At 45.5% G+C, this 17,940-nt stretch overlaps 1 protein-coding gene across 7 annotated transcripts; it reads left to right on the top strand.

Annotated features, from left to right (window-relative positions):
* The first annotated feature begins 604 nt into the window (after window positions 1-604).
* On the top strand, window positions 605-9,659 carry LOC309794863 (uncharacterized protein). Of its 7 annotated transcripts, none has more exons than XM_082606750.1 (5): window positions 605-823; window positions 3,272-3,313; window positions 4,264-4,345; window positions 5,929-6,055; window positions 7,578-9,659. In XM_082606750.1, the coding sequence occupies exons 3-5, from the start codon at window positions 4,334-4,336 to the stop codon at window positions 9,161-9,163; spliced, it is 1,725 nt and encodes a 574-aa protein (XP_082462876.1). In that variant the 5' UTR covers window positions 605-823; window positions 3,272-3,313; window positions 4,264-4,333; the 3' UTR covers window positions 9,164-9,659. The 7 variants fall into 7 exon arrangements, with proteins under 7 accessions (XP_082462876.1, XP_082462873.1, XP_082462874.1 ...); XM_082606749.1 differs by lacking the exon at window positions 605-823 and adding an exon at window positions 1,138-1,544; XM_082606747.1 differs by lacking the exon at window positions 4,264-4,345.
* Window positions 9,660-17,940: the final 8,281 nt, after the last annotated feature.

Genomic DNA, 17,940 nt, shown 5'->3' with positions numbered 1-17,940 from the left:
ACACTTTTTCTACAGACAACAGGCAGTCAGAGGACATGGGATGGGGGGGGGAGGAATCTGTTCCAGGAAAGTCCCATAGGGTCCTGTTAGGTTTCAAGTTGTTGAATTGCTTGAAAGGGTGAAACTGTGACTCTGGTTCCCAGAAAAACAGCTTTTCTGGCTGTACAGTCAGCTATGAGTGCACATAGAGGGTCATTATAATATGGTGTGTCCCTTAGGATGTGTAGATTTGGGAACTCGCTCTGTTTCACAGTCTGAAATAACAGGTCACTAAACTTTCTGTAAGTTTTCCTGGACTGCTCTCCAGAAATCTGGGTGCGTCCCCTTTAAGAGCAGGGGACGCCCCGCCCGTCGTTGGAGCCAGAGAACTCCGCTTCTTAGTGCCCCTGAAGCCACTACCAGCCACTTAGGGAGTGAGTTCTGCTCAGATCATAGACGGAAGTGGCGGCAGTGGAAACTACATTACCCAGAAGTTGCTACGGTGCGAAGCGGCGGTGATTGAGCCAATGAAAGCTTAGGGGAGGGACGCATACGTGCGTGCTCATCGCGTGGGGGCGGGACTTCCGGTGTTGTCTCTGGTAGTGTTTGGGTGGTTGTTGGGCTGTTCACCGGTTCAGGGTGTAGGCGTCGCTTGGTGGGCAGCGAGGTGACGGAGCGAAAAGCGGGAGGAGAGAAGTTGGCCCCGCTGCCCAGAGGCGGCTGTGAGGCTCCCTGCGCCCGTAGTTGACGACGGTGCCCTAGTTCCCGCCCCGCTCGCCGCCTCTCCCGGCTCGGTTCTTCCCACCGGCCGGTGACCGAGGCGGCCCTGATGAGGCCGACTCAGGTGGGTGCTGCGTCTCCCGGGCCCCCACCCGGCCCGACCCCCGCCTCCGAGTCCCAAATCCGGAAGGAGGTGGGTCCGCTCAATTCCCTGCCGGTCAGCCCCAGAGTCCAGAACAGAGGGCGGCCTTGGGAGGGGTCCCTTTTCAACCAGTGGACTGGGGTGAGGGAGAGAGTACCCTTGAGGGCCGCCGGTGCACGGATTGCAGGTGCTACGGAGTCGGCAGCATTGGGGAAACCTGGGGTCGCTTTTGTCGGGGACAGAGGGGGACGAGGTGTCTCACCTGAAACGGCAACCTGAGCAGGTGGAATCCTTGGAAGGTTGTGAAGGGATTGGGGATGGGGGAACCGTGTTCAGAGTTAGAAATTAAAAATTGGGAGAATGGGATGCGAATGGAGGCAGGGAGACTGCTGAGGAGACCACCGCGATAGACCCCAGGAGAATTATGTCAGGGGCCGGGCCAGGAAGGTAGCGCGACATTGGGAGATGGGATGAGATTCTGGAGAAATCTCAAACTTGGAGTAAATGGGATTTCCTGCTGCATAAAATACGGTTGTAAGCAAAAGTAGGGAATGAAGTACCGTCCAAGTGGTTTTGCCTGAACATCTGAAAGTGGGGAGATGGGGAAGTCAGCGCGAGGAGCAGGTTGCGGGGGAAGATCACGAGTTGTATTTGGACATGCTGATTCTGACATGTATCAAGATGGAGATGTCACCAAATAGAGGTACCATATGTGGAGGTGAACATAAAGTCTGGAAGTAGAGGAAGGGGACAGGGTTGGAAATATCAAAGGCATGGAGGGCGTGGACTGGACCAGGGCATGGCCTGGGGATCAGATTGAGGAGGAAGGCTTAAGATTGTTTTTTTTGTTTTTATTTTTATTTTATTTTTGGTTGCATTGAGTCTTTGTTGCTTCACGCGGGCTTTCTCTAGTTGCGGCGAGCAGGGGCTACTCTTCATTGTGGTGTGTGGGCTTCTAATTGCAGTGGCTTCTCTTCTTGTGGAGCATGGGCTCTAAGTGCGTGGGCTTCAGTAGTTGCAGCACACGGTCTCAGTAGTTGTGGCTCGCGGGCTCTAAAGTGCGGGCTCAGTAGTTGTGGCGTACGGGCTTAGTTGCTCTGCGGCATGTGGGATCTTCCCAGACCAGGGCTCAAAGCCGTGTCTCCTGCATTGGCAGGCGGATTCTCAACCACTGCGCCACCAGGGAGGTTTAAGATTGTTACATGAGATGGGCCCTGTGGTGAAGCAGGGCTGAGAGTTGGAGGGGAGGACATGAGGGCTGGGTGCTGGCATCCCTGATGCTCCCTTCAGAAAAGAGAAGACCTGACATAGGAGGGCTTCTGGCCTGTGTCTGTAGGAAGGGAGGCCTGGATGGGGTAAGGAGGGTCCCTTCTGTGGAGCCTGCAGTGTGTGCTGGTGTGGATTCTCCACTTGCAGGCTCTACTGACCCTCAGGGCCACTCCTGATGGAGCAAGGGGAAGGTGAGCCAGAGCGGTGCAGCCAGTGGGTGGTCCTAGACGAGGGCACTGCCACCTCACCTCCACCCCTCAGGGCAAGAGGGATGATCCACTGCTCCCTTTTGAGGATTATTTAGTGGGTAGGCCTGGTTGCTGAATGAACTAATAGCTGACCTGCCTGCTCAGCCCCTCGCTACAACTCATTAACTTAAGAATATATGAGGGCTTCCCTGGTGGCGCAGTGGTTGAGAGTCCGCCTGCCGATGCAGGGGACACGGGCTCGTTCCCCGGTTTGGGAAGATCCCACATGCCGCGGAGTGGCTGGGCCCGTGAGCCATGGCCGCTGAGCCTGCGTGTCCGGAGCCTGTGCTCCGCAACAGGAGAGGCCACAACAGTGAGAGGCCCGCATACTGCAAAAAGAATGTATGAAAATTAATTTAAACACTAATTAATCAATATTCCTCTAAATACATACACACAGGCAATTAGAAATGAGCCTGTTCACTCCGTTAAATTTATGCAAACACTTTGTAATTGGCTTGGCATTGAGTTACCTCTAGGTATTTGCTTACAATGCGAAGTTTTATATCTGACATCCTCTGAGATCTTAAAAAAGCAGGAAAAATAAAGATCCCAGATTTCAAAACTGTATCACTTCAGTTGCACTGAAAATATATACAAAACCGTTGTTCCTATGGTCAGTCATAGCTGACACATGGTATGTACTCCTTACCTTAGATAACAATATGACCCCTGTGAGGTTGGAAGCATTCTTAATCTTCATAAACTTTTTCTTTTCCCTGAGACTCAGGGAGGTTTAACCCTTCTCCAGTGTCACTCAGCTAGTAAGAGAGAACACTGTTTTGTGAGGAACTGAGCTTAGACTCTCAGGCTGAGATCGCATTACACCAGGGTAGGGCAGAAGTGGTGGTCCAGCTCTGCTGTAGGATCCTGCCACTGTTACCCACTTCACATGGCTTCCTCCTTCCCCCAGGGTCCCATGGCAGTGGCAGAAGTGCTTATGGACCCTGTACAGGTGAGTGGAGGGGTCCCACCTCTCACCCATCCCCGTTATCACCCTGATAGTTGTATCATCCTGATCTGTATGCTCTCAGGGAATGGTAGTGTCCCAGGACTTCTATCCCTCTTTTGTCTCTTGCCTCTGAACACCCTGTGTGCTTTCACCAGGCCCAGGATCCTATATTTAGTCCCAGGTTATATAGAACAGTTCCATTTCTGACAACTGATGGGGTAAGATGTGGCAGAGAGTCCTGACTACATTCAGGATTCTGAATGTTCAGACAGTTGCAGATGATACTGAGGTGGGACGTTCAGGGAACTGCAGGTCTCTGTTATATCTGGTGGGAATGGGGAGCTGGGATAGGGGTTCACAGGTATCAGGCCTTGAATGATAGCCTGAGGTCCTGGTTCTCTCATCTCAGGTTGATGGGAGGTAGGGAAGGTTTGAAGCAGAGGGGGAAGGTGCTGTGACTCATGTTTTAACAGATTCCCTCTGGCTGCAGAATAAAAGACACACAAGGGTGTGAGTGAAGGCAGGGAGACTGGAGGGGAATTTCTGCAGTCATCTAGGTGAATGTTGGTGGTGGCTACACCCCAGTGGTGGCTATGGAAGTAGGGAGTGGTTGTTTTCTGGATGTGTTTTGAACTAGAGCTGCCCGTGTTTTATATATTTTTTTAAATGTATCAGTATATTTTTAATTGAAGTATAGATGGTTTACAGTGTTGTACTGTCCATATTTTATGTAACGGAGAGTGAAGGGCTAAGGAAGTGGGCTGATAGGAAGAATCGGGGATGAGTTCAGGTTTGTGGACTCGTTAGGAAGGACGGGTGCCTCATCCACTAAAGTGGGCGAAGTCAGCTTTAGGAGGAATTTGCCGGTGGAATAAGGAGAGTCCTTTTTTGTCCATGTCACAAATGTCCCAGAGACTCCCAAGGGGAGGTGTTGAGTGGGCACTTTTACACAGAGGGCTGGAGTCCAGGGGACGGATTCAGGATGCAGACGGCCACAACAGAGTGGCCAGCGTGTGGACTACGATGAAGCCGAAGGTAAGATTTAGGCGGCATCGTTTCCAGTTTATGGTGGTGATGCCATTAGAGGACAAGGCGTGAGAATGAAGGGCCTCAGGACTAGGTCTCTGGGTTGGGTACCTGGCCGGTGGCAATGCGCATCACGAAGACAGATGAGGGAGCCGAGTGTCGTTGTCTGTGCATGGCCGCGGGATGCAGGCGTGAGAGTCTTCTGAGGCCAGAGCGGACGCGAGATGGATGTTGAGGGAGGAAATGGGATCAGCTAGGAGAGTCGCTAGACTTCTTTGTCTAGGGTGCAGTGACAGTGTGGGTGGGGAGGTCGGTGTACCTCGGCTTCACGTGAGGAGAGAAGGTGCTGACTGCTTATGGGACAGTTTGTGCAACACGGAAGAGGGAGAGGGCTAAGGGGACCTGAGGTCTCACCTAGGAAGGGTGGCTGGGGAGGAAGGAAAGAACAGGGCCAGGTGGTGAGACCTTCTCAGCAGGGCTTGGGGCAGGCCCTGGCCCCGGGGGACTTTGGTGTGCAGGGGTGGGACTGGGCTGAGATGAATGCTGGACGCATTTCCATTCCCTGCCTGGATTCCATGTGCAGAGTGCCCTGTAAGGAGGTGAAGGAAGTGCCTATGGTGTGGGCTGGGGCTGTCTGTGGAACTGTCACTGTGGAAGGGTCAGAGTCGTGAGGACGGTGCAGTCCAACGAGTGAGATGCAGGTGAGGAGGAGTGTGAATGGTTGGCCCTGGGCCCTGGCCCTGAGCGCTTGAGGACAGGGACTAGTCTGAATGTGTCTGCGGGTCAACACCCGGGGGACCCCAGGGAAACTGTGTGGCAGGAGAGGGGTAGGGCCCTGCATGCAGGCCCACACCTTAGACGGTGGTTTTCTGCTCCCTCCCCCATGTGTTTTATGCTGTGTGCCGGGCACAGTGATCAATGGTAATGAGGAGAGAGCAGGCACTGGTGCCACCGGGACCCGGTATATCTTCCATGGTGGGACGTGTGCGAGGAGGATGAGCAGGGACGGATGTGTAGGGGGAGGGCTGAAGGTCCTGGAAAGGGAAGTGCGTCAGTGATTGCACCCACAGGATTTTAACTTGTGGAGGCGAGTGAGTCGTGATACAGAGAGGCCAACGACATTGAAAGACAGTTTTATTACTTATATTTCCCAAGAGGAGGAGGTACACTATGTCACAGGGCCACCTGGAGAAGCACCAGATTCAGTCAGGAGGCGTGAGCACAAGCTAAGGGACACCAAACATCAGAGCCTTTATTAGACTTTTGAGGGAAATGCAGGGAGGACTGGATGAAAAGTTTATGGGTGACTAGTTTGTATAATTCTGTGTACCTGGGGTATGGGAACTCTCCCTAGGTGTCTGTTACCTGGCCCTGGGCTGCTTTAGGGCAGGGGAAATACTGACCTGGTGTGTGAGAGTCAGTTAAGGAGTTGGTTGAGAGTATGGGCTCTGGATTGCAAGGGAGATGTAAACAAATTTGGCCATTAGTTTAGCTCTGTAATTAATGGATGGCAAATAGATAAATACAGAATCCACAAAAATGTAGTTAAAACAAGAAGCTGTCCATGAACCAAACTCTTCCAATTTTGGCAGGACCGTGTGGTCTTTGAGGATGTGGCTGTGTATTTCTCCCAGGAGGAGTGGGGCCTCCTTGATGAAGTTCAGAGACACTTGTACCATGCTGTGATGACGGAGAACTTTGCACTTGTGACCTCCCTAGGTAAGGTCCACACGCTCACCCAGTGCCCTGGCTGTGGTCTGTTCTTGCCCTTTTCCCATGGGGCAGCTCTGTACCCCCCACACTGAGGCCACGGGCGCTGCTGCCTTTCCTGGTTTCCTGGCATATGTGTTGTTGGTGCCGGGGCCGGGCTGTGTGTACAGCGCCATTTTTCCCCCTAGGGATCCCCATCCCTTCTACTCCGAGTCCTTCCAAGATAGGGCTCAGGAGTCAGAAATCTAGATTTTGTCTGAGACCCCTTCAGACCTGGCCTGTTCTTGGTTGGGTCCTCAGTCTAGATGCTTGGACTCTTGTTGTGCCAGGCCTTACCCCTTCCTCTTGCTGACATTTCTTAGGGCCTCCTGTGCCAGGAATTTTAGCACCAACCTAGTTACTAATTTGGGGAACCGCTGATTGTTACTACAGTCTCCCCTGTGAAGTTCTTATAATTTTAGAATGCCAAAAGCCCTGTGTTGGATCTCTGTCTACATGTGCTGGCCCCTTCTTTTTCTGTCTTTCACGTAAGACTAACCTCTTTCAGGTGCCACATCAATGCTCACCTGCAGCAATGGGGAGGGCTCTGGGTACCTGCTAGTCTAGTGTGGCCATTACTACATCAATGGCAGGAGACACTCAGAAGTACCCGGGCTCGGTGTGAGGTCCTGGGAAAGGGTGTGATGTCAGAGCTGGGAACCTGTCCTGTGTTCACCATTGATTGATGCTCGGACCAGTGCCACACCTCATTTCTTCCCCATTCTTATTTCTTCTGTCACACTCCAACCACACTTCTGTGACTCTCACTTGTCACATGTTCTGTTTCATTGCTCCCTTTGCAGTGTTCAACATTTGACCTATATGTAAGATGTCGTGAGGTCTGCATGTATCCTTAAATAGTCCTTGAACTTTAGCATTTCTTTTGTATCAAGTATTTCTAGGTCTGGGCACAGCCTTCGACACAGTGCTCACCTGTCACCAGTAGCCATGGCTGTGCTGACTTGGAGGCCTGCCTCTGCTCCCTGCTCTGGTGTGAATGTTTGTGTTCCCTCATGTTCCATATGTTGAAAACCCCATGCCTAAGGTGACAGTATTAGGCGATGGGGCCTTTGGGGTGGTTAGGTCATGAGGGCAGAGCCCTCATGAATGAGATTTGTGCCTGTATAAAAGGGACCCCACAGAGCTTCCTAGCTCCTTCCACCATGTGAAGACACTATGAGAAGTCTGCAGCCCAGGAGAGTGCAGGCTGATCTATGGGTTCCAGTCTCCAGAAGTGTGAGAAATAACTTTCTGGTTTTATAAGCCAGCCAGTCTGTGGTATTTTGTCATAGCATCCCAAATGGACTGAGACAGTGACTCTTCCTTCAGTCCTTGCCTATTGTCAGGGCTCTCTCATCATGGGAGCTACGCAGGTCCGTCACTGCACAGCAGACCTTCCTCTCTCTGGCTCTAGTCTTCGATGTCATTTCCAATGGGGCTGCCCCTCCTACCAAAATCATCATGCACTTCACCAGCATTTCTCTGCTTACAGGTTGTTGGCATGGAGCCCAGGATGAGGAGGCACCTTCTGAGCAAAGTGTTTCTGTAGGGGTGTCAGAGGTTGGGACTCCAAAGCCAGATCCATCCACCAAGAAGGCCCAGCCCTATGATATGTGTGACCCACTGTCCAAAGACCTTTTGCACCTACCTGAGCATGACGGAATGTACCCTGATGAAGGGCTGTATATTTGTGGGGCAAACCTTTTCCAGCACCAAAAGGAGCAGATTAGAGACAACCTTTCCAGAAGGGATGAGGGGCAGCCTTCATTTCTGACCAACAGCAGCGTTCACTCGGCAGAGAGGACCTTGACACGCAGCAGAGACGGAAAGGAGTTCCCAGGCAGCACAGGCCTTCTGCAGCAGCCGACCCCTCACAATGCAGGCAAGCCACACAGGGACACTGAGTGTGGGGAAGCTTTTGATCGTGGGCTGAGTGATTACAGGTGCACTCTGTGTGGGAAAGCCTTCCATCAAAAACAGATCCTTGTTGAGCACCAGAAAATCCACACTGGTGTAAGGCCTTATGAGTGCAGCAAATGTGGGATGGCCTTCATTAGAAAGTTTCACCTTGTTCAGCACCAGAGAATCCATACTGGAGAAAGACCTTTTCAGTGCAGTGAATGTGGGAAATGCTTTAGGTACAACTCCACACTCATTAGTCATCAGAGAGTTCACACTGGATTGAGCCCTTATGAGTGCAGCAAATGTGGGGAATTCTTCAAGTACAATGCCAACTTCATGAAACATCAGAGAAAACACAATGGAGAAAGGCCTTATGAGTGCAGAGAATGTGGAAAATTCTTTAGGTACAACTATAGACTGGTAAGACATGGGAGAGTTCACAGTGGAGAACGACCTTATAAGTGCAGCGAATGTGGGAAATTTTTCAGGTACAGCTCCACATTCATTAGACATCAGAGAGTTCATACTTCAGAAAGGCCTTATAAATGTAATAAATGTGGGAAATTTTTTAGGTATAATTCCACACTCATTAAACACCAGAGAGTTCACACTGGAGAAAGGCCTTACGAGTGCACTGAATGTGGGAAATTCTTTAGGTACACATCCACCCTCATTAGACATCAAAGAGTTCATACTGTAGAAAGGCCTTATGAGTGCAGCTTGTGTGGGGAATACTTTAAGTCCAAGTCCAAACTCATTAAACATTGGCAAAATCACACTGGGGAAAGGCCTTACGAGTGCAGTGAATGTGGGAAGGCGTTTAGGTACCACTGCAGGCTCATTAGACATAAGAGAGTTCACAGTGGAGAGAGGCCTTTCGAGTGCAGCGAATGTGGGAAATTCTTTCGGTACAACTCCAACCTCATTAAACATTGGAGAAATCACACAGGAGAGAGGCCTTATGAGTGCAGAGAGTGTGGGAAAGCCTTTAGCCACAAGCATATACTTGTTGAGCATCAGAAAATCCATACTGGAGAAAGGCCTTATGAGTGCAGTAGATGTCAGAAAGCCTTCATTAGGAAGTCCCACCTTGTTCATCACCAGAAAATCCACACTGAAGACAATATGAGTGCTGTGAATGTGGGGAATTCTTTAGATACAACTCCAAGCTCATGAAGCAGAGAATTCACAGTGTTAAAGGCGTTATGAAAGGGCCTACTGTATAGCACAGAGAACTATATTCAATATCTTGTAATAACTTATAATGGAAAAGAATCTGGAAAAGAATTCTATATATATAATATATATGTAAACTAAATCATTTTGCTGTACACCTGAAACATTGTAAATCAACTGTACTTCAATTAAAAAACTAAAGACCTTACGAGTGCAGAGGTTACGGTAAATTGGGTACTACTACAAACTCCTAACACTGGAGAAGTACCTCATGAGTTATGTTGGAGTGGGCCTTCTGAGTACAGCGAGCATGGAAAGTTGTTTTGGTACAGCTCCCCACTCGTTAGACATCGAGTTCACACCAGACGAAGGCCTTCTAAGTACAGTGAATGGAAGTCTTCAGGTGAAACTCCAACCCCATTAAACATCTATTTCACAATGGAGAAAGGTCTAAGTGCAGCAAATATGGGCATATGTTCAGCCAAAACTCCCACCTCATTCAGCACCAAAAAGCTCGCACCAGAGAGAGTATTGCAAATGTGGAAAGACTTCAGCAAAATGTCTGCTCTAATCTGTCCCTGAGAACTATTTTTTTTCTTTGATTGTGGTAAAATATATGTAACAAAGTTTACTGTCTACCTTTTAAATTGTTGGGTGTAGTGTGTTTAAAAATTCACATCTAATCTCCAGAATTTTTTTCATCTTGCAGAAATGATACTCTATACCCCTTAAACAACATCTCTTTCTACTCCTCCCCTACCTCACCTGGCAACCTCTTTTTTACACTCAGTCGATGAATTTGATTACTCTGGATGCTTTATACAAGTATAATCATACATTTTTCACCTCTTTGCAACTGGCTTATTTAGCTTAGTATAATTTCCCCATGTTGAAGCATTTGTCAGCGTTTTCTTCTGTTTTGAGAAGGAATCAGAATTGACCTAAGACATGGGGAAGGGTTCTGATGGTCAATACAAGTTTGCCTGATAAGATACTATTTAGAGAAAGGGGAGATCCAGATTTTATATGGAATATTTATTAACAGCTTTATTGAGGTACTGACTCAATTTCATATTGAAATTGTAAAATGTATTTTCACATCTGTGTGCACAATGGGACTATCACCAAAGTCACGAGGGCTTCCCTGGTGGCACAGTGGTTGAGAGTCCGCCTGCCGATGCAGGGGACACGGGTTCATGCCCCGGCTTGGGAAGATCCCACATGCTACGGAGCGGCTAGGCCCGTGAGCCATGGCCTCTGAGCCTGCGCGTCCGGAGCCTGTGCTCCGCAACGGGAGAGGCCACAACAGTGAGAGGCCCGCGTACCACAAAAAAAAAAAAAAAAAAAGAAAAGTCATGATAATGAACATGTCCATTACTTAACGGAGTTTCCATTAGCCACTTTGTTTTCTCTCTCCCAAGCCTACCCAAGTTGCCATCTCCAGGTAGACATTGTAGTTTCCATTTTCTAGAATTTCATGTAAAGGGAATCCTACAGGTTTCCTTGTTATGACTGTTTTCACTGAGTGCATGAATATATTTTTAGGATTATTCATGTGTGCAAAGGAATGACACTAAATAAAAATAAGGACGGCTTTGTTATGTATTAGAGCTGCACTGTCTGCAAGAAACTTGGTTTTTTTTTTCTCACAATGAGAAAAAGTTGTTTAAAGTGGAAAGTGAAGTTGAAACTAAGTAATTTAAACTGAAATTCAGTTTCATATGAATTCATTATAAATGAAAGAATTTTGAACCATCTGCATCATACACAAGCTTCCACTGACACATCGTTCTAGATTTTTCTCTTATTTGGCTTCTTTTTTCTAGTGTCTTTAAGCTATAACTTTGTGTCATAAAGGTTCTTAGGGATTTTTTGTGTGTGTGTGGTACGTGGGCCTCTCACTGTTGTGGCCTCTCCCGTTGCGGAGCACAGGCTCAATGGCTATGGCTCACGGGCCCAGCTGCTCCGCGGCATGTGGGATCTTCCCGGACCGGGGCACGAATCCGTGTCCCCTGCAGCGGCAGACAGACTCTCAACCACTGCGCCACCGGGGAAGCCCTAAGGAATTTTTAAAATCATTTTTTTGTGGTAAAATTCACTTAACATAAACTTTATCATCTCATTATTTTAAGTGTTCAGTTCTGTGATATATTGGGATCTCCAGTGAAATAGAACCATCTTTGTATGTGTGTGAGCACGTGCATTTTGTGTAGAGACAGAGAAAGGAGAGAGAGATTTTTAAAGGAATTAGCTGATGTGATTGTGATGGCCAGCAAAGTCTAAAATCTGCAGGGTAGGCCAGCAGGCTGGAGACGCAGTGAAGAGCCGCCGTCAAGACCAAAAGCAGTCTGTTGGTAAAATTCCTTGTCATCTTTTTATCATGTAATCCTCAAACCAGGTGGCTCTTGAGAAAATGAAAATTTACAAAGGTCAGCAGGCATTACAGACCAGGAAATCAAAAGAGAATAGTTTTGGAGTGAGAGCTAGGAAACAATCAGAGAGGCCACTGTCTGATTGTATTTTTAAAGTTCCAATGTGTACAATGTACTTAATGAAAAATTTAAGATAATTGTATCTGAATTTAAGTCCTTCTGTTTCATGAAGTTCATGACAGTCAAAATTTAGAGATTTGAGGCATTAAGAGAAATACTTAAAATATCTAAATGTGCCTATTTTTGTGTAATTTTAGACATACGAGTTTTACATTCTTATTAAGAAATAAGTCAAAGACCCTAGAAATGAAGAAAATAAGAGCAGATAGAGGGGCTTCCTTTTTCTCTCCTGGCGTGTAAGAAGCTGGAAGTTACCACTCCATCCTAACAGCAAGTAAAAAGCTGAAAATACTGAAAATCAACAACTCTTATTAGGTTCCTGAGAGCAGTCTTCAGTACTATTTTATATTTGCTGTGCCCGTTGCCAATTTGTATAGTCAATCTCTCCTACCTCAAAAAAGAAGATATCCAACATAGTGAGATTTCTTGTTTTCTTAACTGGTCACATGTTGAACTTTATTTTAATATTCATTCATTGTCCATCACCCATCCTACACCTTTGTCTTTGCCAGACCTTCAGCTAGGCAGAGGTTTCTTTGTTTTGGTTTGCTTTTTAATTTGGTGGATGAACCAAAAATTCAAAACCAGAATGGTCTAACTCTCCAAGGGATCCTGCCTTCATCGTGTTGTTGCAGGTTTATTATTATTATTATTTTTTTTTTTTTTTTGCGGTACGCGGGCCTCTCACTGTCGTGGCCTCTCCCGTTGCGGAGCACAGGCTCCGGACGCGCAGGCTCAGCGGCCATGGCTCACGGGCCTAGCCGCCCCGCGGCATGTGGGATCTTCCCGGTCCGGGGCACGAACCCGCGTCCCCTGCATTGGCAGGCGGACTCTCAACCACTGTGCCACCAGGGAAGCCCGCAGGTTTATTTTTGGACATGGATTTACCGTCACATTCCCTGGATAATCCCCCAGATTCCGGACATAGTGCTCCAGGATTCCATTGAGAGCAGCAACTCAGTTTCCTCTTGGTAAAAAAGAGTAATCATCATCACCTGGGCAGTAGAGCATTTACCTTTTTTCCTAAGTGGCATGAGGAGCCCAAAATGACCAATTGGCTGTCTCATATCCCAATTCAGGTTTATAATATTATTATTCTGGTGAAATTTTTCTCCCTTAAAGAAAAAGTCCTCCCAACATGCAGAATTTACCATTGAGGGGATGAGTAGCAGAAATTACTTGAGAGGGTTATTAGGTAATATAATGTGGAAAAGTAGGCTTGCTAGATTTAGTAAACAATATCTGGCCCAGTAAATTTTGAATTTTTCTAACTCCCTATGCACATATACACTGAAATAAAAGGAAAATGTTGCATGGGACATACTTATATAAAAATCATTTGGGGCCTCCCTGGTGGCGCAGTGGTTGAGAGTCCGCCTGCCGATGCAGGGGATACGGGTTTGTGCCCCAGTCTGGGAGGATCCCATATGCCGCGGAGCGGCTGGGCCCGTGAGCCATGGCCGCTGAGCCTGCGCGTCCGGAGCCTGTGCTCCGCAATGGGAGAGGCCACAACAGTGAGAGGCCCGCGTACCGCAAAAAAAAAAATAAATTAAAAAAAAAATCATTTGTTGTGTTTCTGAAGGAAATTATAACTAAGTTTCATACCTCTTTAAGTACACTTACCTGGTAATTTGCTTTTCCTTAACTTTTCCTTGTTTTGTAGTATTTGTTTATAAAATTCCTTGTAATTACCCTCTATATTCCATTTAGTTTGTTTCATAGTTTCCGAGGTAGTCTCATCCAATTTATTTGATTCCTTTGTCCACTGAACATTCCTCATGGAGACACAGGCTATAAGTAGCATTGTGAGCTGGAGGACAGATGATGCTGTACAGTGTGGAAGACCACTACAACTTCTCCTTTAATTTTTAAAAATCTTTTTCACCCACATTCTTCTTAATAACAATCTTATTTTATCATCTTCTTTGCTAGTTGTGGAAAATTTATATCTCTCATGCTTAACTGTTATTACATGCTGTTTTATAGTTGACTGCCCATCATTTCCAATATTGATTGAACAATTGCACTGTGTCAACGTTTTGCAAAGCATTTCAAAAAGTGGACTACAAGAGACTTAAGGCATCCTGACAAATCAGTATAGGAACTGGGACGAAAATCATTAAATACAGGAAATACCCTGTATAGACAGAACTGGCCATTCTATTGCAGATGTGTCTCATGAACCTACCACTGTTCCTGAAACTGAGTAGGGGTTTATTGAACACGTGTTAGAGCAGTAAATACACATGACATTATGGTTCTCCTATTTATTTTTGACATTTCCAGTATGTTCTTCAAAATGTCATCTCAACCCTATCTCTCCAAGTTGTTAGAGTCGAACGTTTTCAAATGTGAAAAGGAAGCACTGTTTGGAGATAAAACCCTGAGTGTGGTCAAGGTTCTAGCACAGCCACAGGTTCAATTTCATTCTATGACTTTTTCACACGTCTCTGTCTCTCACTCCAACTTCACTGAGATCTTAACTTTCTTTCGCCTGTAACATAGGTTTCTCTACAATTTTTGTCAATTTCGTTGCATAACTACATAATCATTATTATTAACTTTTTGTAATATTCATTTTGTAAGTAATTTTCAGAGATACTTTCAACTCCCTGTGCATTCACTGATGCTGCAATTTCAGGTGAACTGCTAAATCAGTTTCCATAAAGGAGATGAGACCATGGAATGCCAAACCTTTGTTTCCCAGGTAAGATGCCCCCTTTGCACACAGGCTTCGACGGTTAGGTCACCCGCTATCTTGGCAGAAAATGGCATGTGGTTACTTGCTCTCCTTTACAGACAAGTTTCAGATTTTAAAAGAAATGGAAAATATCTCAGAGAATAATAAATATCTCAATAAATTTTACTTGCTAGGTTGGAAAGCAATCAATGATTATCAAGGCCAGAAAGATATCCCTCTCCAACTCTCCCTTATGCCCTGTCTTTTCTTGCATATTGAAGGTCATGAAACATCTTCCAAAACTTCAGTCAACATGTCTTTGACAAGCAACAAGATAGCTGATAGCATAGAGGAAACATACCTCAACTTAATAAAGGCCATAAAAACCTACAGCTAACATCCTACTCAATAGTAAAAAGCTAAAAGCATTTCCTCTAAGATTGGGAACAAAATAAGACAAGTGACTTGCCACTTTTATTCAACATAGTTTTGGAAGTCCTAGCTATGGCAATAAGAGAAGAAAAAGAAATAAAAGGAATCCAAATGGGAAAAGAAGTTAAACTCTCAATGTTTCCAGATGACATGATACTATACACAGAAAATCCTAAAAACACTACCAGAAAACTACTCGAGCTCATCAATGAATTTGGTAAAGTTGAAGGTTACAAAATTAATACACAGAAATCTGTTGCATTTTTATACACTAATAATGAAAGATCAGAAAGAGAAATTCAAGAAATAATTCCATTTACCATTGCGTCAAAAAGAATAAAATAACTAGGAATAAACCTACCTAAGGAGATAAGAGACCTGTACTCTGAAAACTATAAGATGCTGATGAAAGAAATCGATGATGACACAAACAGATGGAAAGATATACCATGTTCTTGGATTGGAAGAGTCAACATTGTCAAAATGACTATACTACCCAAGGCAATCTACAGATTCCATGCAATACCTATCAAATTTTAAAATGGTATTTTTTTACAGAACTAGAACAAAAAAATGTTAAAATTTCTGTGGAGACACCAAAGACCCTGAATAGCCAAAACAACATTGAGAAAGAAAAACAGAGTTGGAGGAATCATGCTCCCTGACTTCAAACTATACTACAAAGCTATAGTCATCAAAACAGTATGGTAGGGCTTCCCTGGTGGCGCAGTGGTTGAGAGTCCGCCTGCCGATGCAGGGGACGTGGGTTCATACCCCGGTCCGGGAGGATCCCACATGCCATGGAGTGGCTGGGCCTGTGAGCCATGGCCACTGAGCCTGCGTGTCCGGAGCCTGTGCTCTGCAACGGGAGAGGCCACAACAGTGAGAGGCCTGTGTACGGCAAAAAGAAAAAAAAAAAACAGTATGGTACTGGCACCAAAAACAGTAATATAGATCAATAGAACAGGACAGAAAGCCCAGAAACAAACCCACGCACCTATGGTCAATTAATCTGTGGCAAACGAGGCAAGGCTATACAATGGAGGAAAGACAGTCTCTTCAATAAATAGTGTTAGGGGACTTCCCTGGTGGTGCAGTGGTTAAGAATCCGCTTACCAATGCAGGGGACACAGGTTCAATCCCTGGTCCGGGAAGATCCCACATGCTGTGGAGCAGCTAAGCCCATGCACCACAACTACTGAGCCTGTGCTCTAGAGACCACGAGCTACAACTACTGAGCCCGTGTGCCACAACTACTAAAGCCCACTTGTTCTAGGACCCATGCTTCACAACAAGAGAAGCCACTGCAATGAGAAGCCCATGCACCACAACGAAGAGTAGCCCCCCCTCGCCGCAAATAGAGAAAGCCCACACAGCAATGAAGACCCAATGCAGCCAAAAATAAATAAAATTAAAAAAAATAGTGCAGGGAAAACTGGACAGCTACATGTAAAAAAATTAAAGTAGAACATTCTTTAAGACCATACACAAAAATAAACTCAAAATGGATTAAAGACCTAATTGTGAGGCCAGACACTATAAAACTCTTAGAGGAAAACATAGGCAGAACATTCTCTGATATAAATCGCAGCAATAGCTTTTTTGATCCATCTCCCAGAGTAATGGAAATAAAACCAAAAATAAACAAATAGGACCTAATTAAACTCAAAAACTTTTGCACAGCAAAGGAAACCATAAACAAAACGAAAAGACAACCCGCAGATGGGAGAAAATATTTTCAAATGATGTGACCAACAAGGGATTAGTCTCCAAAATTTACAAACAGCTCATGCAGCTTAATATCATCAAAATAGACAACCCAATTAAAAAATGGGCAGAAGACCTAAATAGACATTTCTCCAAAGAAGACATACAGATGGCCAAGAGGCACATGAAAAGATGTTCAACATCACTAATTCTTAGAGAAGTGCAAATCAAAACTACAATGAGATATCACCTCACACCAGTTAGAATGGCTATCATCAAAAAATTGACAAACAATAAATGCAGGAGAGGATGTGGAGAGAGGAAACCCTCCTACACTGTTGGTGGGAATGTAAATTGGTGCAGCCACTATGAAGAACAGTATGGAGGTTCCTTAAGAAACTAAAAGTAGAGCTACCATATGATCCTTCAATCCCACTCCTGGGTATATACCCGGAGAAAAACATGGTCCAAAAGGATACATGCACCCAAATGTTCTTTGCAGTGCTCTTTACAATAGCCAAGACATGGAAGCAACCTAAATGTCCATTGACAGAAGAATGGATAAAGAAGATGTGGATGTGGTACATATATACAATGGAGTATTACTCAGCCATTAAAAAGAATGAAATAATGCCATTTGCAGCAACATGGATGGATCTAGAAATTGTCATACTGAGTGAAGTAAGTCAGACAAAGACAAATATCATATGATATTACTTATATGCAAAATATAAGAAATGATAAAAATGAACTTATTCACAAACAGAAACAGACTCACAGACTTAGAGAATGAACTTATGATTACCAGAGGAAAGGGAAGGCAGGGGGGACAGATAGTTAGGGAGTTTGGGACTGACATGTACACATTGGTATATTTAAAATGGATAACCAACAAGGACTTACTGTATAGCACAGGGAACTCTGCTCAAAATTCTGTAACAGCCTAATTGGGAAACGAATTTGAAAAAGAGTAGATACACGTATATGTATAATGAATCACTTTGCTGTACACCTGGAACTAACACAATATTGTTAATGAACTGTAACCCCAATATAAAATAAGTTAAAAAAAAAACGTTGGGGATTGGCTCTCAAAGTGTGTCTGGAGCTGAAATGTCTCTACTTACACACAGCTAGGGAAAATTCCAGGGGTCACTGCCTGTTACCCAATCAGCACAGTGATTGGATAAATGTCATGGAAGGAACTATTTTAGAGAATCCAAATAGATTCAGTTTCCCATGGAAACTCCAATAGGAGAAACCATAATTTATTAAAGAGGCCTCCACATTGGTTTGGTGGTAGATTTTCTTGATTGTATTTTATCTATTTTAGACTTTATGGGTTGCATTTTGGGGGGAAACATTGGTTTTCCTGATCTAGGGAATTTTTTCTCATTGCCTGGAGA

The sequence above is a fragment of the Mesoplodon mirus genome (genome assembly GCF_964341445.2).
Source record: "Mesoplodon mirus genome assembly, chromosome: 19".
Lineage (NCBI taxonomy): Eukaryota > Metazoa > Chordata > Mammalia > Artiodactyla > Ziphiidae > Mesoplodon > Mesoplodon mirus.
Note: the sequence above shows the minus strand (reverse complement) of the source record. Positions and strands in the feature narration are given on the sequence as shown.